At 40.7% G+C, this 27,585-nt stretch overlaps 1 protein-coding gene across 4 annotated transcripts in view; it reads left to right on the top strand.

The window, feature by feature from the left end:
• The window catches only part of LOC146853829 (serine protease FAM111A-like), a 110,191-nt gene that overhangs the window by 19,856 nt on the left and 62,750 nt on the right, over positions 1-27,585 (top strand). For 2 of the 4 annotated variants that reach the window (XM_085651818.1, XM_085651820.1), the window contains one exon: positions 12,083-12,170. In XM_085651818.1, coding sequence (XP_085507944.1) covers positions 12,111-12,170 — 60 coding nt within the window. In that variant the 5' untranslated portion in view covers positions 12,083-12,110. Of the gene's footprint in view, positions 1-349; positions 463-1,717; positions 1,766-12,082; positions 12,171-27,585 lie in introns of those variants that run through there. The other 2 variants (XM_085651821.1, XM_085651819.1) reach the window with 2 other exon arrangements.

Below are 27,585 nucleotides of genomic sequence, written 5' to 3'. Positions count from 1 at the left end.
GGATTTATATGCTGTGCAGAAGAACAGAACATGTGGAATGTCTTCATCAACCCCCATCTGACATAAAGTACAGTGGGTCTCCCTCTCCCCTCCCCCCCCCCCCCCTCTTTAAGTTGTGGGTTGACCATTTGGCAACAAAAGTGTTTATTTGCAATATACCGTATCTGAATTTTGGGTATAAACGCTTTGCCAGTTGTGGTTCTATCTCATCAAGGAATAGCTCAAAACAAGGGGTCATTTTGTGCTGGAGTAATTGTACGGGGAGCCTGCCCTGTGTGCAACTTGAGGTTACCCTATCTCTGATAAAGTCCCAAAATAACAGCTTGATCTCACATTTATTTTAATTTAGGAGTCAGCAGACCTGGATTCAACCAGTATCTGCTCAGACCTAGATCAAAGAGCCATCTTCTAATATGGATTGACCAAGGAAAGGAAATTTGGATGTCAAGTGCCAGCAATTCGGTGAGTGATTCTCTATACACTGCTAATTCCGGTGTTGTCCAAGTTCTAATCCAAAATGACAAGGTTCTCCAAATTGCTAAGCACTCCAAACGTTTAAAGACCAAGTCATAGGTCAGGGGGATGAATGGAGTATGTTGAGGAAGGACGACAAGCCTTCTCAGAATTTTAATTTCAGTGGTGCTTAGAGATTTAAGGTTGCCACTTCCCCAGATCTTCACACCATACAGAGCGGCAGTTTGGGCTCTGGCCTTGTACATTTCCAAAGTGGGGTTGATGGCTTTTGAGGATGTTGCAGCTAGTTTTTTTTACAATGGGAATAGAATTTTGCATTAGGATGGCCTTCGACTTCTCGATCTGTGTAACCCAGGAAAGTTTAGAGACTAAGGTGACTCCTAAATATACAAAATTTGATACACCTTCCAGTTCTGTGCCATTCGGGTATATTTTGTTCTTGAAACTTCTGTGTGGCTTTATCGTCCTGTATTTTGTTTTTATTGGGTTCACCTCTAGGCCTTTGGCTTTGCAATAGTTCTTAAGGCTGTGGAGCAAGTTCTGCAGGCCACTAGGTGTTTGGGACAGCAGAATAGTATCACCTGCAAATGTGTCCCACTCTTCCTGGAATTTAGCATGGAGAGACCTCAACTTCTTGTTCCCTTGTGGAGCTTGATCCTGAAACTCTTAAGGATGAAACCTATAAATCAGAGATTGAAGTAGCAAAGATGGGCTATTTTGACAACAATTAGACATCTGCAAACACAAGGGGAGCGGGATGGGAGGCCATCAAGGTGGTAATGCGGGGAAAAAGCCTCAGCAGAACCTGTGGTACATGCCAACAGCTGCAAAGGGAGCTATTGTACTGAACAGCTGCTGGCCAGAAAGCAGGCAGGCGAACCATAAGTGCTAATGGAGTGCGACCGCCAGATGGCGGCCAAGCACAGGCTCTGTGCATTATGGGATATATTAGATCATTCACAAGGTGTGAATACCAACAAAAACTCCATGCAGAGGGAGACAAGACGGGGTGATTAATGGCCTGTCTCCTCAAACGGGAATGCCCCCCACCCATGATACTATCCCTGACCAGCCCTACATTGCGTTTTTTACTTTTGGGATTAATCGGGGCTGATATTATTAAAGTTCGACATTTCAAGCATATGTTTTCAGTTTCTATCACAGACGCGCACGTTACACTTCCGGGTTACACTAATTCAAATTCGGGTCACTTGACCGCAACACCTCGTCAAACACTGCATTACGAGGACGCCGAACGAGCCACGCTCTGTTTTGAGCTACATCACAGCTACGACGCTGTTGTCATTCTAGTTCGTTTAGAAGCATGCTTAATTTCGTTTTTATATAACACCAGGCATTACTTCGCACTTTGAATAGGACCGCACGGGTATTATACTTTTTGGAGAAGCATGTTTACGAGCACTTAAAACGTGCTCACAAGATCGTACGAACATTATATCCATTTGCTTGAAGCACAATTGCAGACATTTCACATGTGCTTTTTCTGATTTACTAAGCACAATGTTCGGTACCATTTTGTTTTCACAAATCACATAACCAAGCGGGTAAAGGTTAACTTTGCCATTTTTTCACTTCCATGAAACACTTTTTGTTAATACTACAGGCACTTGCACTATCTTTTTTTGATATCGCACCTTCAGGATGATAATTCACTTTCACTGATACTCTAATTACCGCGCTCGCAGTCCAATCAAGGATCAAGTTGTTTCCTTTAATTTTTACAGGGAGAATACCCCTGAAGAAGGGCTGGACCCGAAATGAAACGGGGATTATTATTTGTTAACCCTGTGAATCTGAAGATTAAGCGTTTCTTCATGAACTAAGAACTTTTACAAATGAATAAAAAATATAGTATTGGATTATGAAATGAAATAAACCAAAGTGATGCATGAAAATTGGAATTTCGAATTTCTAAGGCAAATCTAATCGCAAAGGAGTGCTTGCATGAGTGAGTCCTTCAAGATAGTAAGTACTTGATCCTGCTGAAAAAGAAATCTTACCAGGTACTTCGAAATAACCCCATCCTCTGTGATTGTCTTAGTGAGTAATAACCGATCCAGTCTGATCCCTTCCCCGTGCACAAGGGTGCAGCATTGGGACACCAGCTGTGGGGGTGGGCTGCCCTCCAGACATCCACACAGTTAAGATTTGTCATGGTTTCCCGGAGCTGGGACATCATGTTGGGTTTCGTTTTCAGGTTGGGCGTCGTTTGTCTGCTAAGCCATCCAATATACAATTAAAGTCTGCTCACACAAGTGGTATATCTGTGTAAGGGGTCAATTATTTCCTTTGTCATCTAGGTTGGGGGCATATTTGTTTAGGAGGCATAGATCACAACCATCTAGGATGCTGTAAAGCAGAACATGTCTGCCTTGAAGTAGCGCGTCTGGAATGGTACACTAGGTGCAATCTAGATTGAGACCCCCTTTGCATAGCTGGAGAAGGTCAAGGAGTACAGTTGTCCCCTCCACCTTAATCCCAGCTTCTGTACCTCTCCATCCAAGAGGTGAGAGTCTTGTAGGAATGCTGTGCGGACTACCTTGCTTCTCAGGAATGACTGCTTCACAAACCTATTCAGACTCTGTACATTCCATGTGACTGTATTAATTGTGGCCATCATCTTATCACATTGGGGTTTCTCCAATCTGCTCCTGCTTCCCGGAAGGGTTATCTCCTCCCCCGGGCCCCCTTACTTTTACTGCCCCAATGCAAAGCCCTATGCCCTTCATACAACTGATATCGCTGGGCCATACAAATTGTTCCACCGCCTTTCTCCCCGGGTAAACACTGCCTAGTACTAGTTGTGTCTCCCCATCTATTGAGACTGTGTACATCCCCTTCATAAATTGTAGTGTACAATGGTGTACAATGGTTTGTATCATGCTCCTAACTATGTAACTCCAAAATGCATGGTTGCAGCCAGTATCGGCACCGTTAGGTAGAGAGGCCCCCCATTAGAGCCAGATTATGGTACCCCCCCATGACTCTGCTGGGTACACTTTAACAGCAACGGCAGAAAAGAACAAACTTCATATTCATACAAAAATAACACAGATCGTAGCTCCGATCCCAGCTGCCGTGGGTGCGGGCTCTCCAAGTCTTCCTTTGGATCCCTCGATCGTAGCAAATCACAATGCCCACCCCTGTCCCCAACGGAGTGGGAGGGACAGGAAGCCGACCCATACAGTTTTTATACTCCCTGCCCACATCTACAGGCCAAACATCAATAAAGTTCCCTCACTCACCAGGACTCATCAATTTGGGGGCGCATATTTCCAGGATCCTCCGACACCCAGTCTACTACTGCCGTTCATCCGCTATTAAGTCCTGCAGCAACATAAGGAGTCTTTTGGTGCAGGATGTGTTAGTGTTTCAGTTATCATGTCCCCCTGACATTCCACTGTCTGTGTTGCTGCGAACACCTCCACCAGTGCTCTGGCCTACTCTCATTCCGTCCAGTGATCTTCAATACCCAGGGTTCCATCAGGCCGGGACACCACGTGGGATTCCACCTGTGTGCTTTCTCGACCATTGGGCAGGCGTCTTCTGGCTGGGCAAGACCTGTCTCCCCTTTGGGTCCAGGAGTAGGAATCTTCCCTTGTCAAGGTCGGGGGGGCATGTCTCAGACTGCGTTTCCACCCAGTCCCATGCCTCCTCATGGTGGTAAAACAAAATACTCTTTGCCCCCTTGCACATCCTTCAATTTCACATGAAATGGGAGCATGTAGCACAGTTCCATTGCCCTCAGTTTCTGTTTTGAAAGTGGTGAATGACTGTTGGAGGCATTAGACCTGCTGTGTGTAGTCCTGGAATATGCTTATGACAAAGATATCAAATTTCAGGTCTCCCGCCTCTCTGACCACTCGTGGGATCATGTCCCTGCCTCTGTAGTTTCACTTTCATTGTTTGTGGCAGTGTACCTGGTAGGGGCCTGGTGGCCAGAGACCTGTGGCCCTCTTTAGTACAAACACTTCCTACAGTGTATTTGGTTCTATGTTGTGTTTGAGCCAGCGTTCCCAAAAGAATTCAGGGGTCATCCCCTCAATCCCCTCAGGGAACCTCACAAAGCGAAAATTACAGTGGCGTGAGCGCCCCTCGGCGTCTCTGACTCTCTCCCCCTCTGAAAAGCTCTGTAAGTGAGCCAACCATCACCTTTAAGGTCTGGAGATCCTCCTGCAAGGCTCCCAGGTGGCCATGGATCTTTCTGCCACTTTGCAGGGGTTCACGCAGAGCAAGTTAACATTCTGTGAGACACAGTCTATTTTGTCTGTAGTGCTGAGTATGAAGTTTCAGTAGCCTCCATGATGTGGGCCCATGTAGGGCTTTGCAATACCTGTGTCTCGAGTTTACCCCCAGCCCCTGTTGGGGTCCCCCGGCCCTTCTTCGTGCTGTTCTCTGTCCTTGCCCATTGTGAGCCAATGCTCCTGGGCTGAGGGAAGGAACAATGGCATGGCAGACCCTGCGGGGAGACAGCTGCATGCGGTTTGTAAAAAATGTTGCTGCTGTCCGGGGCTAATGTGGGTCTTGTTTTCTGCCGGTGCCTTTGGGGGGGGCTAGAAGGGCCCACAATTCTTGGTGGCCGTGGTGTAGTCTTATGCTGGCCTTATCTTCCACTCCCGAGCTGCCACCCCTTCAACAGTGGCACAGGCACTGCAAAGCCTGTGCCGCAGATCTTATCTGGGCTGGGGGTGGGAGAGGGAGGGCCCCAGGGTACTAAAGTGTGCAGACAGTGATCTACAGGCCCTCTCACCCAACTCCTATTTCCACCGATCAAAGCCGATCCAGGCACCACTCCAGACATTCATAGCTCCAACTCCAACGGGCTCCCTGCCCCGGTTGCCGCCCTCACGGGCTTCCGTTATTCCACTGCCGGCTCTGTGGGTGGGCATGAAGCACCTGTAGCTAGGTGTCGACGCTCACTCCTTTACTCCTCCCTTGTCCCCGTTCTCACTGTGTGCGGCTGCTTGCGTCCATCCGCGCCATCTTGGTTCCTCTGCACTGGTGTCTGTTCTCACAGGCCGCACTCTGCACCAACCTCCCCTGCAGCCGGCAGAGTACTAGTACTGCTGGTAGCAGGCGCACTATGAGTGAGGGGGCCTGTACCTATCATTGTTTGTAGGGGACAATCCCTTTTGGGCCCAGGATGCCGCTGGATATTATTGCAAAAGACACACGATTGATGGACGGAATGCAGAACAAAGCAAAACATTCACCCCCAGTCTAGAGATCTGGGTTAAATCCATCATTCTTTTGCTCACCATGCCACCCCAGTTTAGACCTGGCCATATGCAAATCAGTCTTGACCCTGTGCCTCATGGGAACAGTCCAGCCCGAACTGCCAAGCCAGGTCACAAGCATCCTACGACCGGTTTCGGGGTTTCATCCCTCTTCAGCCAGGATAGCTTCCATGCAGTGGCACAGTGAGCCCAGGACCCACGTCTGGTCATACCTGGCGCACTGAGGGCGAGAAAGCAAAAGACACACAATTGATGGACGGAATGCAGAACAAATCAAAACATTCACCCCCAGTCAAGAGATCTGATTTAAATCCATCATTCTTTTGCTCACCATGCCACCCCAGTTTAGACCTGCCCATATGCAAATCAGTCTAGATCCTGTGCCTCATGGGAACAGCCCAGCCCGAACTGCCAAGTCAGGTCCTCCCTGGACCGGAAACAAGCATCCTAGGACCGGTTTCAGGGTTTCACCCCTCTTCAGCCAGGATAGCTTGATTCCAGTGGCACAGTGAGCCCAGGACCCACGTCTGGGCATACCTGGCGCACTTAGGGCGAGAAAGCAAAAGACACCAATTGAGTGGTGGAGTGAGCTAAAGAATGGTGCTGGATTAAACCCAGATCAGTTGACTGGGGATGAGTTTTTGATTTGCTCAAACGCTCCGTCCATCATCCCCTTTGGTATCGCTTTGTTCGCCCTAAGTTGGCAGGGTATGCCCAGTTGTGGGTCCCTTGCTCACTTTGCCACTGGATTCAAGATAGACTAGCTGATGAGGGTTATGAACCCGAAACAGGTCCCAGGATGCTTGTTTCCGGTCCAGGGAAGACATGGCTTGGCAGTTCGGGCTGGACTGTTCCCATGAGGCACAGGGTCAGACTGATTTGCATATGGCCATGTCTGAACTGGGGTGGTGGAGTGAGCTAAAGAATGATGATGGATTAAACCCAGATCAGTTGACTGGGGGTGAGTGTTTGATTTGCTCAAACGCTCCGTTCATCATCCCCTTTGGTATCGCTCTGGATATTATTGGGCATGGGAGCTCACATATTCAGCTGCCATTGGCCATCTTGTTGACACCCCCCCCCCCGTTTTAAGGAATGCCATGTCTCAGAACATTTGTGTTTCACTTTTTATCGCAATCTTTCAATCTAGAGTCTGCACATTTGGTCCTGAGAACTTCTTTTTAGGTCGAGCGTAAGCGTACGGCCTCTTGTATATTTTAGTATACATATACCTCTGTTGGCCAAATGCCATTCCTTGCTTCTCATTTGTTTGTTTCAATATCCTTTAAAAATCCTTGCTTACTAGTGGCCAGTCCTGCCTCTTTGTCCCTAGTTTTTCCTGCAAGGAGCAGCGACTGAGTACAATATCATTACACTTTGTTCTGTAGATCTGCTCGTGATGGGAACTATTTTATTATGTTTTCAACCTTTTGTTACACTGTAGGTGCTCAGACGTAACTGCTTACATTTTATTGCAGCATTCACATCTTGTCCTTCCTGTCTGAAGCCAGCAGCAGCCAGTCATGCTTTCTAGCTACTTCAGCTCTAAATCATGTAAAAAGTTAAACCAAAACTTAAACACAGCTTGAAATGATTCTTTAATATGCATGCTGCTTGTGTTTTTTCTGCCCATCCAGGACTTGTGCTTGGCTGCTGGCTGAGAAGTTGGAAGTTTCTCCTCATCAGTTTTGTACCTAGGCCAAAATGTTTCCTTCTGGAAAAATGTCCCCTTTAAAATGTGCATTTGAATGTATTACATTAAATAAAAGCAGAACAAGAACACAGGGCCAGCACAGGGGCTGTGGAATCGCACTGGATACTGACTTCAGAGGGGCAATGTTTTGCTTTTATAAACACTCCACACATTCCTTGCCTCGTGCAATTTCCAGACAATGAAAATGTCAAGATACCTCTGGTGATTGATGTTCCTGCTGGAGAGATCATAGTTGTTTAGTGGAAGTTTTAACTTATTGCAAGGTTGCCAGAGGGTTAATATGCAAGCTGCAAAGGAAGTGTACCATGCTGATTATAAAGTGCATAAAATGTAAATAGGTCAATGGGTTACTGCTCTTCTGTTATTTGCAGTTTATAAGTTAAAATCCTAACAGAACAGTGAATTTATAACTAAAGAACTGCATGCACTGCAAAGTAACGATTAGAGAAGATATTAAAGTTGCAAAAAGGGTTCATCTGGATGGAAATTGATTCTTTTTATTCAAGAGAGCCCCCTACTATGGTGTTCTGTTTTCAATTCTGAGTTTTTGCTTCTGGGGCCCAAGCACTCTTTAGCAATGCTGCCTACCAAATCAATATGCATTACTTGTGACTCCTACACCCTGTAGTCCTCTGTTATGTAACATTTCCTTTACACTAATGTATACACTTATGATAGACTGTCTCTGTGTAATTTGTGTGTGATGCAAAGTGCTCTGACAGCCTACACTGGTATGTGTGGCGCCTTATAGCTAATTAAATGCATCTGAACATTAGTGGATATGGAGCCTTAAGGGACACTGTTAAAGAGTGGTGGTGAGGGAATCCGTATCGCTCAGCCTACCTCAACATCACCTGAGCACCATCTCCGTATCAACACAGCACCACTACCTCATCAGTGCAGCACCAACTCAGCATCAGCGAAGCACCACTTTAACATCAGCACTGCACAGCACTATCTCAGCATCAGTGCACCACCTCCAACGCAGCCCCACCTAAGCATCAGCGCACCACTACCTCAGCACAGCACCAACTCAAGATCACTCAGTGGCACCTGATCACAAGCTCAGCACCCCCACCACCTCAGCACCAGCTCAGCACCATCTCCTCATAAGCACAGCACCACCTGAACACCACCACCGCAGCATCAGCACAGCACTACCTCCTCATCAGCGCAGCACCATCTCGGCATCAGGCCAACACTTCCTCAGTGCACCACCAACTCAGCACCACATCAACATCAGCACAGCACCATCTGAGCATTAGCACAGCACAATCTCTGCATCAGTGCACCACTACCAGCTCAGCGCCACCTCAGCAGCAACTCGGGACCCTTGCAGCACCACTTCAGCATCAGCGCAACACCAACTCAGCATCACTCAGCACCAGGGCAGCACCACCACCTCAGCATAACTCAACACCACTCATCCTCACTCAACATCACCTCAATATCACTCAGCACCACCTCCTCATCAGTGCACCACCAACTCGGCATTAGCACAGCACCACCTCTGCATTTGCATAGCACCATGTCCATATCAGTGCATCACCACTTCAGCACATCACCACATCAGCATCACTTAGCACCAACTGAGCACCAGCTCAGCACCACCCGAGCACCAGTGTAGCAACACCACCTCAGCATGACTCAGTACCACCTCAGCACCAGTGCAGCACCACCTCCGCATTAGCGCTGCACTATCTCCGCATCAGTACATCACCACAATCTCAGCACCAAAGCAGCCCCACCTTAGCAGCAACTCAGCGCCAGTGCAGCATAACTTCAACATCAGTGCAGCATTACCTCAGCATAGCACCATCTCATCACCCAGCAACACCTGAGAACCAGCTCAGCACCACTAGAGCATCATTCAGCACCACCTCATCGGTCCACCACCAACTCAGCACAACATAAACATCAGCGCAGCAACATTTCTGCATCCGTGCACCACCACCACCTCCTCAGCAGCAACTCACCACCCATGCAGCACCACCTCAGCATCAGCAGAGCATCACCTCAACACAGCACCACCTCAGCACCAGCGCTGTACCACCACCTCAGCATGACTCGGTGCCACAGCGTCACCCATCACCACCTCAGCATCACTCAGCACCATCTCGGTAACATTCAGTATCAACAGCACACAACTAGCTCAGTATCACTTAGCAGTACCTGAGTTTCATTTCTCACCTGAGAATCACATCTGTACCAGCGCACCACCACTTCAGCATTAATCAGCACCACCTCAGTGTGCCCTCAGAATCTGGCATCTGTTGATTCTCTCCTGGTGTGCGTCCTCTGCTCATGGATTAATTCAGGTAGTATTTCTCAATCTCCACTCTCCTATTGTTTATGTCCCTGCATAACAAAAAAAGCTATAGCAAACAAGCATTACAACAGGCAGGAGGAGATTGCCTGCATTGCAAGGACAAAATAAAACTTGAAGACATTTTTTGATTCTTTTTATAAGAGTGTCATTCAATTGTACGCAATGTCTTCTTTAAACTCTACTACATAACACTCCACAACACAAAATACCACTCCGCATACTTACACTCCATTACACACAGTCGCACACTACATAATTCCAATACACTCCAAAATATATCATTATGACCCACATAATACAACTGCCCACAATACCACATAATTCCACTACACAAATCCACACCACACAGTTTTACACCACACAATCCCACAAGTATCAATTCCAATCCAACCCACATAATTGGTACACTCCACATACATCCACTCCAATCCATAACTCAAAGGTAAGAGACATTTACATTTACAATGCCAATAGCTCCAACTCTTTCCTTTTTTTAAAACTCATAGACCTGATGCTTAGCTCCTACCTATTTGTTATTTTCCATCACCAAAAATGCAAAGCTATGCACAAAGTTCCATGCCACACAATTCAGCTCCACACATTTCCAACCCACATCACATAATTTAACACCAAACCACATAATACAACACAATGACAACACCACATACATACAATCCACACCACACATTTCCACATTGTGCTGCAAAATTCAACTGCATACCACTTAATTAAACTGTACAAGTTACCACTCTACACAATCCCACTGCATATAATGTCACTACACTAAATGCCACACAATTGCTAACCATATATTTCCACAGCACACCATGCCACATAATGCCACTGCACAAATCCACTCCACTCCACACAATTACACAACTAACTAATCCAATCCAACCCACATAGTTCCACTACACACTAAATAAAAACGCTTTCATAACACATAAGTAAAATACATTACCATTTACAATGCCACTAGCTTCAACGCAAACAAATGTGAGACCGATTGCATTTCCAATGCTTGTTCTAACATGCTCTGATTTTGCAAAGCAATGGAAGAGCTGGCCATTTCTTTGCACACGCTGTGTTTAAGAATACGTTTGTTATATGAATAGTAAGATTAATGGCATTGAAATGGTGTCGAGCACACGATTGAAACCGGAATAATGACATTTTGAAAGATCACTTCTCAAGTACTTACACTGTAGATTCCAATGTGAATACATTACTAGAAATTCAGTTTTTTTTGTCTCAAATTCTTCTATCTAAATTAGATTAGGAGGCTCTCTATTTATTGATGCCAAGATTTTTGAGACCATGGATTGACAGTCTTTTCTATATTATGAACCCTTACATTAGTAGTAGTGTTATTGAACAGTGTTGTAAATAGAGGAATCATCTCTCAAGGTAAAACCGGTAACCAAATCCGTTTTGTTAAATTCAGATTACAGTGCTAAACAAAGTTGTAACACATCTGATATTATGATATTCATCCATGTTGATATATATAGATCAGGCTGATTTGCATCAGGGAGATATTGTCTTTTAAAGAAACCTTTTTATACTATGTCATAATTTATTTACAACTTTAAGGATACCTCAGGCTGTTATTCTGTTTGATGCAGAAAGGCTTTCAATCTTGTAAGCTGGAGAGGATAATTTAAAAACCATAATGAAATAAAATCACTCGCAATGTTGAAAGCCTCCTTGTATTCAGATTGCACAGCTTACTGTGAATAATATTGAGGTTGGTAACATATTGGTGATTATGAGTCCATGCCTGTTCTCCCTGATTTTACTCTTGGTTAAGTGAACCGCTTGCAGCATTGATACGTAATTCAGTAAAGACACCTACTTTGATAACAGATAGCACCCCAGTTACATGAAATGCTGCCAACACACCTCTCATGTTGAAGACTGGTCAGTCATTAAAGCTACATTTGGCTTTACACAACAATTCATATCTATGAAGAAATCGGACAGCAAGCCACCTTGCTGCACTGCGTGATGGGGAAGGGCAGGAATCCACTATACTTAACTTAGGGTGCATTCCTGTCTTTTCCCTGCACTGGCTCATAAGGTGCAGCCAAACAGCAATATAGGCACCCCTGCACCGTGGTGAGCCGGCCAGACCTCATCTATAGTAAACTTCTATGGCTGACCCATGAATAGAAATGTTGCAAATTACATGAAGGGGGCATTGAGTTCAGTTACACAGCAGTCCTTTCCTGATTTGTCACAATAGTGCTATTTACACCACTATATGACAATAGACAATACATTTAAATCTTCCTTTCCCTGTTACAGCTAGAGAAGAACACGGTCTTGAACAAACATGAAAGGAAAGAAACCAAGCAAAAACCGAAGTATCAAAGACTATTGGAGCCCGATTACGGTATGTGCATTGTATATGTCTCACTACAGAATCCCCACTGTTAATTTGAGACTGTTGTAAGGACCACGCAGCACTTTTGTAGTCTACTTGAAGTTGAACCACATTCCATAGGCTTGCATTACAACAGAACCCTCACCTCATAGGTGTTGTGTTTATAGAATCTTTCAACATCGCAGGGAAAGCCTTGTCACACGTTCACTAGCCTATCAGTTACCTGGTGTAAGAAAGTGGATTGCAGCTGGAAATATGTGACCACCCTCTCCACCCCTCTCCTCCCCCCCCCCCCCCCCCTCCCACACAAGTAATAAGTCCACAAACCTGTCTGGTCAACACAGTTTCAATAATTTAACCTCGGCATTAAACCCCTGGTAGCTATGGCAAAGAACAGACAGGCTTAACTTATGGAAACATTGTTGAGCAGAACCAAGAAAATTTAAATGTGAAAACCCAACACAATAAAAATCTCACAACCACGTTCTAAAAATCAAGAAATATTTAATAAGAAAAAATTACTTCACCTGGTTAAAATATAATTTGGGGAAATCTAGGTATGATTTTTAAAAAAGATTTAATTTAAAAACTACCAAGACACTGTCATACCATTTTATGGATATAGTTAACAGTAATTTAGGTGCAAGTTGAAGCTGACCACAATGCACTAAAGGCTAGATAAGCCTTCACCTAGTAAAAGATTTTACCTTCGAAATAAGGGTATGTTTCCAAGTTTGATGTATGGTTATCTGTCTGTAAGGGTGGCAGAAGAATTACCTCTGTCAAATTTAGAAATGACCATTGGCCCAGTTGTCATGTCTGTACATTGAAAGGAACTGCCATTGAGGCACTTCCTTTCAATATACAAAAGTTTAGTTCATGGCCGCTGTTGATTGACAGTCATTTACCGAAGCTTTTCAAAGCTTTTGTTTTACAGAAGCAAAACCAACAAGCATTGGAAATGCAATAGGTCTCGCATTTGCTGCAGCTATTGGCATTGTAAATAGCAATGTTTTGTACTTTGCTATAGGTCTTGTATTTGTTAGAGCTATTCACATTGTAAATGGTAATATTTTTTACTTATCCTTGGAGTTTTATATAGCGCGAACTTATCAGCCTCAGTTGTGAATTTCGATTCATCAAAGTTTTGTGAGCCCTAATATTTGCACAAGTAAAGTGCTAACAGTATAAATATGGGCACTGTTTAAAGGTGACTGAGTGACTGCTTCTGGGTTGACGGAGTTGCTTACAGTCACTGCCTGTTAAAGCTAGCTAGCCCGCTACTGTGAGTTTATCAAACTTAATGCTTTGTTTTCTTATGTTATGATATGCTATGCAATGCTATGTTTTGTTATGTTTTATTATGCTATGTTTTTGTTTTGTTATGCTATGTTTTGTTTTATTATGCTATGTTTTGGTAAGCTATGCTATGTTTTGCTATGCTATGCTATGTTTTGTTATGCTATGCTATGTTTTGTTATGCTATGTTTTTCTATGCTATGCTATGTTATGCTTTGTTATGCTATGCTATGTTTGGTTACGCTGTTTTTGTTTTGTTATGCTATGTTTTGCTATACTTTTTTTTTTTTTTTTTTTTTGTCCTCCGTTACAACCCAATAAGGCTAGTCCACGCTGATGATTATTGAGAAAAAGCAACCGTCTCAGTACACTGGATCTGCTGATTTATGCCCAATTTGGGCCAAGACTGCCGGTGCTATCTCAGTCAACAGTTTAACCCCTTCAGCGCGGCGCGGATTTCCACGCCGCGCTGAAGATTCCGTGCGCGGGCGGGGCCATGACGGAACGGTTCCGTCATGCGCACAGCGCAACCGACGTGCATGACGGAACCGTTCCGTCATGCGCGTCGAAGGGGTTAAAGACGATGCCCACTTGGGATGCCCATCGCTCAGCTTAGGCCACTGGAGCGTCTCAATCGTATCCTTAGGAAGGGTGTAGGATAAACCAGAGAGAGCGGGCTGTATAATCCTTGGACTAGGGGGGGGAAAAAAAACCCTAGTTCCATTTCAACATATTCCAAAAACCCCGCTTCTTCTTGTTTCCTGCCCTTGAGAGGTCTAACCTCGGTGTCCTTAATAACGAGGACAGCCAGTCCTGGTGAGTAGGTGGTAACGAGTCTTTCCATTTGATGCAAATCTCTCTCCTAGCAAGCAAGATGGCAAAAAATAGGAGTTTCGCGGATGACCCTTCTAGGTTGTTTGCAAGGCCAAAAACCAGCATAGGCAAGTTGACAGAAATGTGTGTCCCCAAAGCTCTGGTAAGTGTATTACTCACCCCTTCCCAAAAACCGGAAAGGGCGGGACAGTTCAAGAACATGTGAATATCCGAAGCTCCTGCTGCCCCACACTTCGCACAGCATACTGGCGGACCATTTGAAAATGTTGTTAACCTCTGTGGTGAGTAATAGGCCCTATGCATTGTAAAGAGATGATTTCTACTAAGCCAAGCTGGTTTTACAGTATCCTATAGCATTTTACAGGATTTTGACCATGATGACTGGAGGTCTTGCTGTAGGATACTGCTCTCCCAGAGAGAGATGGGTAGTAGAAATTCGCCATCCTGCTCGTCCATGATGGAGCGGTACCAAACCGCTACTTCTTTCTTTGCTGAAGGTTTATGTATAACCAGATGTTCAAATTGGTTTGTACCACCCATTAGATGTTTGTTACGGGGAAGTTGAACAGCGTTAGCCCAGCTAGACAGTTGGAGATATTTAAATCTGGAAAGGGAAGGGCCGACTGTATCTCTAAGAGCCTCCCAAGAAACTAAAGTACCTTCCACAAAAAGGTCACCCCATCTCTTGATTCCAGCCACCCTGAGGGGAGTTGATAAACTATCTAATAAGCACTCCGGAGTCCCAGGAGAGTTCCAGATTGGGGCGTATCCTGGAAAGTATCCCAGTTTCAGTGAAGCTCTAAGGTTAACCCATGTTTTAGCCAGCCCCTGTAGCACCTTCAGCCTAACTTTTTTGAAAATTTTGCATTACCGTATTTATATAGAAAGCCTTGCTCAGAAATACCAGAACCTCTCAACATGGCCAAAAACATAACCCCAACACCCTCACTAGTAGGAGTTTTTAGTAGCATACGAGAGTAGGAAAGTTGAAAAGCCCAAGCGTAAAGCTGTATATCAGGAGCTACTAAGCCTCCCTTTTCTCTTCGCCTTCTGATTTTTTTCCAAGCTATCCTAGAATGTCGAGAGGCCCAGACAAAGGCGTTAAATTCACTCTGGAGTTTACTCAATACTCTCATATCAAAATATAGGGGGATAGCGCTAAAAAGAATGGTACATCTTGGCAAAATAGACATCTTGATAAGGTTGACTCGCCCAAGTATTGAGAGCGGTAGAAGGCCCCAAGATTTCATTAATTTACGGGTTTCTCTAGCTATCAGCGTTAAATTATACGTAGGTATCTTTTCGATGTCTTGGAGAATGTAAATTCCCAGGTATCTCTTGTTGGTCTTCAGAGAGGGGAGCTGATGGTGAACCTGCATGTTCCAAGCCATTATTTCAGTTTTGGAGGTATTGATCTTGTACCCTGAAACAGCACCAAATTCTGATGCCAGCTCCATAACTGCGGGATAGGCGGTGTTCAAATCTGATTTAAATATTAATACATCATAAGCGTACAAGGCCAATTTTTTGTCCCATTCCCCAAACCTGAAAGACGATACTCTAAGATCATCTCTCAGGATCTGGGCAAAAGGTTCAATATACAAATCAAATAATAAGGGGGAAAGGGGACACCCCTGACGCGTGCCTCTAGAGATCTCAAAAGGTTCGGCTAAGAAGCCATTTATAAGTAAATTGGCCGAAGGATTGCTGTACAAAAGGGCAATAGACAGCTTAAACTTTTTTCCGACCTCAAACTTAGCCAAGACCTCCGACAGGAACAACCAGTTCTATTAAATAATTAAAGGACCATACACGGCCAGGTGCCGAATACTGGATAGGTTCCAGACACTTGGGGGTGGGGTTCTCTGGGGTGGTAGGTAAGGCAGGGCAACCGTTGGCCTTCCTGGGGCTTGGGGTTGGGGTTTCGATTAGGGGTGGGTGCACGAGGGGGTCGCAATGGGGTAAAATAAAAAAAATGTCCTTATTTCCAGCCACAAACTGCTCTTTCTTTTATGTGGTAGCTCTAATTGAAGGAAACAGAGAAAAATGTATACATATCTATTCTTGCTTATCCTGCAGTTTTTCTAGACTATATAGGTGGGGGATATTGATCTTGCTGCTAATAGATCGCTCATGACTTTAATCCAAGTTTTCTCCTGGAATGTCAATGGTCTACGTACTAATCCTAGAAAGCATAAGATCTTTCAATATCTGCGCGATAGTAGCGCACAGATCATTGTCTTACAGGAGACACGTTTGAATCAACAAGAACTGTTAGCCTTAGTCAAAAAGTTAAGTTGGGTTGACTTTGTAGTTAGCACTACACAGTCAGTTAATACGCGAGGGGTGGCAATCCTTGTTGAAAAATCTGCAAGGGCAGCTCTCAGATCTTCAACTGTGGACCCATGTGGCAGGTGGGCTATCGCAGAACTCCAGCTGACTGGTCTGAGAGTAACAATCGCCGGATATTATGGCCCTAATCAGGACGACCCCTCCCCTATTAAAAACTTGGTACTGGCTTTGCTGGATTTTCCTGAACCAGTCATATTGGCTGGTGATTTCAATATAGTTTTAGACCCTTCAATTGACAAATCCATAAAGAATCGTGTACTGCCCTCTCCCAAAACAAGAGCCTGTCTTCTGGGTGTTATGAAACAATTCGGTCTCGTGGATATATGGAGGGTTAGGTCAGCTCGTCAACGTGAATATTACTTTTGTAATTACAAATACAAGCATAACTCTAGGATTGACCTCATACTTATTAGCTATTCCTTGAATAAAATAGTTAAAACTATCTTTTATCTTCCCGCTCATCTCTCGGATCACTCTGCCGTAAGCATGGTCATAGAAATAGGAGCGGTCCCTCCGCCCAGAAATTGTCTATGGACCGCTCACCTATGGTCTCGGAAGACATTCTACTCACTCTTCAGAGAGAGTCTGAAAATTTCATGGCGAGGAATCTGGGGACCGCGTCTGTGGTCAACGTGTGGGAGTCTTTCAAGGCTTTTTTGAGAGGTACTATCACTAGCATCACCATTTACAAAAGTAGAAAATATAAGGATGACATATCCGAGTTAGAGCGTAAAATCAAAGCTTCTCAGTCATCACTTGATCTACATAACCCGAGCCTATCTACTGAGAACTACATCAAGTTGAGGGATCTTAAGGCCCAGCTAGATGCCGTCTTGAGCTCACGCCTAATGCAAAGATGGGAGGCCAGCAAGATAGCCCATTTTGAGTATGGCGAAGGGGCAGACAAAATACTTGCCTGGAAAACAAAATCAGACCGGGCACGAAACAATATTAGTACGGTCCTTAAGGATGGCATATCTCACACTTCGGACGATAATATTAGAGGGGCGTTCCATTCTTTTTTTCAGGGAATCTATAGGGAGGATGGAGACTCAGACCTTGTGAAGATGCAATCTTGGTTAGGCAAGTTAAATCTTCCCGCGCTAACTCCGGAACAACAAGCTACCTTAGACCTCCCGATTACTCAAGAGGAGGTCCATGGAGAAATAATGAGATCAAAAAAGGGTAAGGCAGCAGGCCCCGACGGTCTCCCCTCTGAGTTATACAGGTGTCTTGTTAAGGAGGTCGTTCCGACCCTGACAATTTTGTTTAATCAAATTTTCTTAGACGGCATGATCCCTCCACCCTCCTGGAATAAAGCAACTATAACTTTAATATTCAAGCAGGGGAAGTCTTCCACAAGCTGCGAGTCTTGCAGGCCAATCTCCATATTAAATGCGGATTATAAAGTTTTTGCCTCTATTTTGGCTAAGAGGCTGGGTAGAGTGGTTGGAGGCCTTTTACATCAGGATCAAAAGGGTTTCATATCAGGGCGTCATCTTTCTGAACTGACCCACGATCTGATCGGGGCTATAGACCTAGCCTCAACATGCTCTCTTCCACTTGCTGTCTTGACGTTGCTATGCTTTGTTATGCTTTTTTTGTTATGCTATGTTTTGTTATGCTGTTTTGTTGTGTTTTGTTATGCTATGCTTTGTTATGCTATGCTTTGCTATGCTATGCTTTGCTATGTTTTGCTATGCTATGCTATGTTTTGCTATGCTGTGCTATGTTATGCTATGTTTTGTTTTGCTTTATGCTTTGTTATGCTATGCTTTGTTATGCTATGCTTTGTTATGCTATGCTTTGTTATGCTATGCTTTGTTATGCTATGCTTTGTTATGCTATGCTTTGTTATGCTATGCTTTGTTATGCTATGTTATGCTATGTTATGCTATGCTTTGTTATGCTATGCTTTGTTGTGCTATGTTTTGTTATGCTATGCTATGTTTTGTTGTGTTTTGTTATGCTATGTTTTGTTGTGTTATGTTATGCTTTGTTATGCAATGCTGTTTTGTTATGCTATGCTTTGTTGTGTTTTTTCATGCTATGCTTTGTTATGCTATGCTTTGTTGTGTTTTTTCATGCTATGCTTTGTTATGCTATGCTTTGTTATGCTATGCTTTGTTATGCTATGCTTTGTTATGCTATGCTTTATGTTTTGCTATGTTTTGCTATGCTATGTTTTGTTTTGCTGTTTTGTTATGCTTTGTTTTGTTGTGTTTTGTTATGCTATGCTATGTTTTGTTATGCTTTGTTGTGTTTTGTTATGCTATGTTTTGTTATGCTATTTGTTTTGCTTTTTTTGTTATGCTATGTTTTATGCTGTTTTGTTATGCTATTTTTTGTTGTTTTGTTATGCTATGCTTTGTTATGCTATGCTTTGTTATGCTATGCTTTGTTATGCTATGCTTTGTTATGCTATGCTTTGTTATGCTATGCTTTATGCTATGCTTTGTTATGCTATGCTTTGTTATGTTTTGTTATGCTGTGTTTTGCTATGCTTTGTTATGCTGTGCTTTGTTATGCTATGCTATGCTTTATGCTATGTTTTGTTATGCTATGTTTTGTTATGCTATGTTTTGTTATGCTGTTTTGTTATGCTATGTTTTGTTGTGTTTTGTTATGCTATGTTTTGTTGTGTTATGCTATGCTATGTTTTGTTGTGTTATGCTATGCTTTGTTATGCAATGCTGTTTTGTTATGCTATGCTTTGTTGTGTTTTTTCATGCTATGCTTTGTTATGCTATGCTTTGTTATGTTATGCTTTATGTTATGCTTTATTATGCTGTTTTGCTATGCTATGTTTTGCTGTTTTGTTATGCTTTGTTTTGTTATGTAATGCTATGCTTTGTTGTGTTTTGTTATGCTATGCTTTGTTTTGTTATGTTTTGTTATGCTATGCTATGTTTTGTTATGCTTTGTGTTTTGTTATGCTGTTCTGTTATGCTATTCTTTGTTTTGCTTTTTTTGTTATGCTATGTTTTATGCTATGCTTGTTGTGTTTTTTTATGCTATGCTATGTTTTGTTATCCAATGTTTTGTTGTGTTTTGTTATGCTATGCTTTGTTATGCTATGCTTTGTTATGCTGTGCTTTGTTATGCTGTGCTTTGTTATGCTGTGCTTTGCTATGCTTTGTTGTGTTTTGCTATGCTTTGTTGTGTTTTGCTATGCTTTGTTGTGTTTTGCTATGCTTTGTTGTGTTTTGCTATGCTTTATGCTATGCTTTGTTATGCTATGCTTTGTTATGCTATGCTTTGTTATGCTGTGTTGCTATGCTTTGTTGTGTTTTGCTATGCTTTGTTGTGTTTTGCTATGCTTTGTTGTGTTTTGCTATGCTTTGTTGTGTTTTGCTATGATTTGTTGTGTTTTGCTATGCTTTGTTATGCTATGCTTTGTTTTGCTTTTTTTGTTATGCTATGTTTTATGCTTTGTTGTGTTTTGCTATGCTTTGTTGTGTTTTGCTATGCTTTGTTTTGCCTTTTTTGTTATGCTATGTTTTATGCTTTGTTGTGTTTTTTTATGCTATGTCCTGTTATGCTATGTTTTGTTGTGTTATGCTATGTTTTGTTGTGTTATGCTATGTTTTGTTGTGTTATGCTATGCTTTGTTGTGTTATGCTATGCTATGTTTTGTTGTGCTATGTTTTGTTGTGTTTTGCTATGCTATGTTTTGCTATGCTTTGTTTTGCTTTTTTTGTTATGTCATGTTTTGCTATGCTTTGTTTTGCTTTTTTTGTTATGCTGTTTTATGCTATGCTTTGTTCTGTTTTTTTATGCTATGCTATGTTTTGTTATGCTAAGCTATGTTTTGTTGTGTTATGCTATGCTTTGTTATGCTATGCTTTGTTATGCTATGCTTTGTTATGCTATGCTTTGTTATGCTATGCTTTGTTATGCTATGCTATGTTTTGCTATGCTATGTTTTGCTATGCTGTTTTGCTATGCTATGTTTTGCTATGCTATGTTTTGCTATGCTATGTTTTGCTATGCTTTGTTTTGCTATGCTTTGTTTTGCTATGCTTTGTTTTGCAATGCTTTGTTTTGCAATGCTATGATTTGTTTTGCAATGCTATGCTTTGTTTTGCAATGCTATGCTTTGTTTTGCAATGCTATGCTTTGTTTTGCAATGCTATGATTTGTTTTGCAATGCTATGATTTATTTTGCAATGCTATATTTTGTTGTGTTTTGTTATGCTATGCTTTGTTATGCTATGCTTTGTGTTTTTTATGCTATGCTTTGTGTTTTTTATGCTATGCTATGTTTTGTTATGCTATGTTTTATGCTATGTTTTGTTATGCTATGCTATGTTTTATGCTATGCTATGTTTTATGCTATGCTATGCTTTGTTATGCTATGTTTTATGCTATGCTATGCTTTGTTATGCTATGCCCAGCTAGATGCCGTCTTGAGCTCACGCCTAATGTAAAGATGGGAGGCCAGCAAGATAGCCCATTTTGAGTATGGCGAAGGGGCAGGCAAATTACTTGCCTGGAAAACAAAATCAGACCGGGCTCGAAACAACATTAGTACGGTCCTTAAGGATGGCATATCTCACACTTCGGACGATGATATTAGAGGGGCGTTCCATTCTTCTTTTTTTCAGGGAATCTATAGGGAGGATGGAGACTCGGACCTTGTAAAGATGCAATCTTGGTTAGGCAAGTTAAATCTTCCTGCGCTAACTCCGGAACAACAAGCTACCTTAGACCGCCCGATTACTCAAGAGGAGGTCCATGGAGAAATAATGAGATCAAAAAAGGGCAAGGCAGCAGGCCCCGACGGTCTCCCCTCCGAGTTATACATGTGTCTTGTTAAGGAGAGTTATACATGTGTCTTGTTAAGGAGGTCGTTCCGACCCTGACAATTTTGTTTAATCAAATTTTCTTAGACGGCATGATCCCTCCACCCTCCTGCAATAAAGCAACTATAACTTTAATATTAAAGCAGGGGAAGTCTTCCACGAGCTGCGAGTCTTACAGGCCAATCTCCATATTAAATGCGGATTATAAAGTTTTTGCCTCTATTTTGGCTAAGAGGCTGGGTAGAGTGGTTGGAGGCCTTTTACATCAGGATCAAAGGGTTTCATATCAGGACGTCATGTTTCTGAACTGACCCACGATCTGATCGGGGCTATAGACCTAGCCTCAAGGTGCTCTCTTCCACTTGCTGTCTTGACGTTGCTATGCTTTTTTTGTTATGCTTTTTTTGTTATGCTATGTTTTGTTATGCTGTTTTGTTGTGTTTTGTTATCCTATGCTTTGTTATCCTATGCTTTGTTATCCTATGCTTTGTTATCCTATGCTTTGTTATCCTATGCTTTGTTTTCCTATGCTTTGTTATCCTATGCTTTGTTATGCTGTGCTATGTTTTGCTATGCTGTGCTCTGTTATGCTATGTTTTGTTTTGCTTTGTTATGCTATGCTATGCTTTGTTATGCTATGCTTTGTTATGCTATGCTTTGTTATGCTATGCTTTGTTATGCTACGCTTTGTTATGCTATGTTTTGCAATGCTTTGTTGTGTTTTTTCATGCTCTGCTATGCTTTGTTATGCTATGCTTTGTTATGCTATGTTTTGCTATATTTTGCTATGCTATGTTTTGCTATGCTATGTCTTGTTATGCAATGTTTTCTTTTGCTGTTTTGTTGTGTTTTGCTATGCTTTGTTATGCTATGTTTTGTTTTGCTATGCTATGCTTTATTATGCTATGTTTTGTTTTGTTATGCTATGTTTTTTGTGTTTTGCTATGCTATGTTTTGTTCTGCTATGCTTTGTTCTGCTATGCTTTGTTCTGCTATGCTTTGTTCTGCTATGCTTTGTTCTGCGTTTTGCTATGCTATGTTTTGCTATGCTATGTTTTGCTATGCTATGTTATGCTATGCTTTGTTATGCTATGCTTTGTTATGCTATGCTTTGTTATGCTATGCTTTGTTATGCTATGCTTTGTTATGCTACGCTTTGTTATGCTATGTTTTGCAATGCTTTGTTGTGTTTTTTCATGCTCTGCTATGCTTTGTTATGCTATGTTTTGCTATATTTTGCTATGCTATGTTTTGCTATGTCTTGTTATGCAATGTTTTCTTTTGCTGTTTTGTTGTGTTTTGCTATGCTTTGTTATGCTATGTTTTGTTTTGCTATGCTATGCTTTGTTATGCTATGTTTTGTTTTGTTATGCTATGTTTTTTGTGTTTTGCTATGCTATGTTTTGTTCTGCTATGCTTTGTTCTGCTATGCTTTGTTCTGCTATGCTTTGTTCTGCGTTTTGCTATGCTATATTTTGCTATGCTATGTTTTGCTATGCTATGTTATGCTATGCTTTATGCTATGCTTTGTTATGCTTTATGCTATGCTTTATGCTATGCTTTGTTATGCTTTATGCTATGCTTTATGCTATGCTTTGTTATGCTTTATGCTATGCTTTGTTATGCTTTATGCTATGCTTTGTTATGCTATGTTATGCTATGTTATGCTTTGTTTTGCTATGCTTTGTTTTGCTATGCTTTGTTTTGCTATGCTTTGTTTTGCTATGCTTTGTTTTGCTATGCTTTGTTTTGCTATGCTTTGTTTTGCTATGCTTTGTTTTGCTATGCATTGTTTTGCTATGCATTGTTTTGCGATGCTTTGTTTTGCGATGCTTTGTTTTGCGATGCTTTGTTTTGCGATGCTTTGTTATGCTATGCTTTGTTATGTTTTGTTATGCTATGTTTTGTTATGCTATGCTTTGTTGTTTTGCTATGCTTTGTTGTGTTTTGTTATGCTATGCTTTGTTATGCTATGCTATGCTATGTTTTGTTATGCTATGTTTTGTTATGCTATGTTTTGTTATGCTATGTTTTGTTATGCTATGTTTTGTTATGCTATGTTTTGTTATGCTATGTTTTGTTATGCTATGTTTTGTTACGCTATGTTTTGTTATGCTATGTTTTGTTATGCTATGTTTTGTTATGCTATGTTTTGTTATGCTATGTTTTGTTATGCTATGTTTTGTTATGCTATGTTTTGTTTTGCTATGCTGTTTTGCAATGCTATATTTTGTTGTTTTGTTATGCTATGCTTGTTATGCTATGCTTTGTTATGCTATGCTTTGTGTTTTTTATGCTATGCTTTGTGTTTTTTATGCTATGTTTTTTATGCTATGTTTTATGCTATGCTATGCTATGTTTTATGTTATGCTTTATGTTATGCTTTGTTATGTTATGCTATGCTTTGTTATGCTATGCTTTGTTATGCTATGTTTTGTTATGCTATGTTTTGTTGTGTTTTGTTATGCTATGTTTTGATGTGCTTTGCTATGCTGTGTTTTGCTGTGCTGTGTTTTGCTGTGCTGTGTTTTGCTGTGCTGTGTTTTGCTATGCTGTGCTTTGCTATGCTGTGGTTTGCTATGCTGTGGTTTGCAATGCTGTTTTGCTATGCTGTGTTTTGCAATGCTATGTTTTGCAATGCTATGCTATGTTTTGCAATGCTATGTTTTGGTTTGCAATGCTATGTTTTGCTATGTTTTGTTTTGGTATGCTATGTTTTGTGATGCTGCTATGTTTTGTTGTTTTGTTATGCTATGTTTTGTTATGCTTTGCTATGTTTTGTGTTTTGCTATACTATGCTTCGTTTTGTGATACTATACAATGTTTTGTGATGCTATACAATGTTTTGTGATATACAATGTTTTGGTATGCTTTGTGTTTTGTTATGCTATGCTTTGTTTTGCTGTGCTATGTTTTGTTGTGTTTCTTTATGCTATGTTTTGTTGTGCTTTGCTATGCTGTGTTTTGTTTTGTTGTGGTATGTTTTGTTTTGATTTATTTTGTTATGCTATGATTTGTGTTGTGCTAGGCTGTGTTATGTTGTGTTAGGCTGTGTTATGTTGTGTTAGGCTGTGTTGTGTTTTATGTTTTTGTTTTGTTATGTTATGGTTTGTTATGCTATGCTTTGTTATACTATGTTTTGTTATGCTATACTATGTTAAGTTTTGTTATGCTATACTATGTTAAGTTTTGTTATGCTATGCTATGTTTTGCTTTGCTATGCTTTGCTTTGTTTTTTTATGCTATGTTTTGTTTTGCTTTGCTATTTTTTATTTTGTTATGCTATGTTGTGCTTTGCTATGCTGTTTTGTTATGCTAGGTTTTGTTTTGTTATGTTTTGCTATGCTATGTTTTGTTTTGCTTTGCTATGCTATGTTTTGCTATGTTGTTTTGCAATGCTATGCTTTGTTATGCTTTGTTTTGCAATGCTATGCTTTGTTTTGCAATGCTATATTTTGTTGTGTTTTGTTATGCTATGCTTTGCTATGCTTTGTGTTTTTTCATGCTATGTTATGGTTTGTTATGCTATGCTTTGTTATACTATGTTTTGTTATGCTATGATTTGTTGTGTTTTGTTATGCTATGTTTTGCTTTGCTATGCTTTGCTTTGTTTTTTTATGCTATGTTTTGTTTTGCTATGCTATTTTTTATTTTGTTATGCTATGTTGTGCTTTGCTATGCTATTTTTTATTTTGTTATGCTATGTTGTGCTTTGCTATGCTGTTTTGTTATGCTATGTTTTGTTTTGTTATGTTTTGTTATGCTATGTTTTGTTTTGCTTTGCTATGCTATGTTTTGCTATGCTGTTTTGCAATGCTATGCTTTGTTTTGCAATGCTAAGCTTTGTTTTGCAATGCTATATTTTGTTGTGTTTTGTTATGCTATGCTTTGCTATGCTTTGTGTTTTTATGCTATGTTTTATGCTATGCTATGTTTTGCTATGCTATGTTTTGCTATGCTTCGTTTTGCTATGCTTTGTGTTTTTTATGCTATGCTTTGTTATGCTATACTTTGTTATACTATGCTTTGTTATACTATGCTATGCTTTGTGATGCTATGCTTTGTGATGCTATGTTTTGTGATGCTATGTTTTGTTATGCTATGCTGTTATGCTATGTTTTGCATTTTTTGTTTTGTTATGCTATGCTATGTTTTGTTGTTTTGTTATGCTATGCTTTGTTTTGCAATGCTATGTTTTGTTGTGTTTTGTTATGCTATGCTTTGTTTTGCAATGCTGTTTTGTTGTGTTTTGTTACGCTATGTTTTGTTATGCTATTCTATGTTTTGTTATGCTATGCTTTGTTTTGTTATGCTATGCTTTTTTTGTTATGCTATGCTTTGTTATGCTATGCTATACTTTGTGTTTTGTTATGCTATGCTTTTTTATGCTATGCTTTGTTTTGTTATGTTTTGTTTTGTTATGCTATGTTATGCTGTGATTTTTTTTGCAATGCTGTTTTGTTGTGTTTTGTTATGTTATGCTTTGTTTTGCAATGCTATGTTTTGTTGTGCTATGCTGTTTTGTTGTGTTTTGTTATGCTATGTTTTGTTATTCTATGCTTTGTTATTCTATGCTTTTTTATGCTATGCTTTGTTTTGTTATGCTATGCTTTGTTTTGTTATGCTATGCTTTGTTTTGTTATGCTATGCTTTGTTTTGTTATGCTAAGCTTTGTTTTGTTATGCTATGCTTGTTTTGTTATGCTATGCTATGCTTTGTTTTGTTATGCTATATTTTGTTTTGTTATGCAATGCTTTGTGTTTTGTTATGCTGTTTTGTGTTTTGTTATGCTGTTTTGTGTTTTGTTATGCTATGTTTTGTTATGCTGTGTTTTGTTATGGTGTGTTTTGTTATGCTGTGTTTTGTTATGCTGTGTTTTGCTATGCTTTGTTTTGCTTTGCTTTGTTTTGCTTTGTTTTGCTATGCTTTGTTTTGCTATGCTTTGTTTTGCTATGCTTTGTTTTGCTCTGCTTTGTTTTGCTCTGCTTTGTTTTGCTCTGCTTTGTTTTGCTCTGCTTTGTTTTGCTCTGCTATGTTTTGCTATGCTTTGTTTTGCTATGCTTCGTTTTGCTATGCTTTGTTTTGCTATGCTTTGTTTTGCTATGCTTTGTTTTGCTATGTTTTGTTATGCATTGCTTTGTTTTGTTGTGTTTTGTTATGCTATTCTATGCTTTGTTATGCTATGCTATGTTCTATTCTATGCTTTGTTTTGCTATGCTATGTTTTGTTTTGCTATGCTTTGTGTTTTGCTATGCTATGTTTTGTAGTTTCGTTATGCTATGCATTGTTTTGCTATGCTATCTTTTGTTTTGCTATGTTTTGTTATACTCTGTTGCTATGCTATGTTTTGTTTTGCTATGCTATTTTTTGTTTGGTTATGCTATGTTTTGTGATGCTATGCTTTGTGATGCTGCTATGTTTTGTTGTTTGGTTATGCTATGTTTTGTTTTGTTATGCTATGTTTTGTGTTTTGCTATACTATGCTTCGTTTTGTGATGCCATACAATGTTTTGTGATGCTATGTTTTGGTATGCTATTCTTTGTTGTGTTTTGTTATGCTATGTTTTGGTATGCTATTCTTTGTTGTGTTTTGTTATGCTATGTTTTGGTATGCTATTCTTTGTTGTGTTTTGTTATGCTTTGTTTTGCTATGCTATGTTTTGTTGTGTTTCTTTATGCTATGTTTTGTTGTGATTTGTTATGCTATGTTTTGTTATGCTATGTTATGATTTGTTTTGTTATGCTATGATTTGTGTTGTGCTAGGCTGTGTTATGTTGTGTTAGGCTGTGTTGTGTTTTATGTTTTTGTTTTGTTATGTTATGGTTTGTTATGTTTTGTTACGTTATGCTATACTATGTTTTGTTATGCTATGTTTTGTTTTGCTATGTTTTTTTATACTGTTTTGTTTTATTTTGCTATGCTATGTTTTATTTCGTTATGCTATGTTGTGCTTTGCTACGCTATGTTTTGTTTTGTTAAGCTATGTTTTGTTTTGTTATGCTATGTTTTGTTTTGCTGTTTTATTTTTGTATGCTATGTTTTATTTTGTTATGCTATGCTATGTTGTGCTTTGCTATGTTTTGTTATGCTATGTTTTGTTGTGTTTGGCTACTACCTGTCACTCCCATATAAC

This window comes from Triturus cristatus, chromosome 4_1 (assembly GCF_964204655.1).
Source record: "Triturus cristatus chromosome 4_1, aTriCri1.1, whole genome shotgun sequence".
Taxonomy (NCBI): domain Eukaryota; kingdom Metazoa; phylum Chordata; class Amphibia; order Caudata; family Salamandridae; genus Triturus; species Triturus cristatus.
This window is presented reverse-complemented; position numbering and strand designations above follow the sequence as displayed.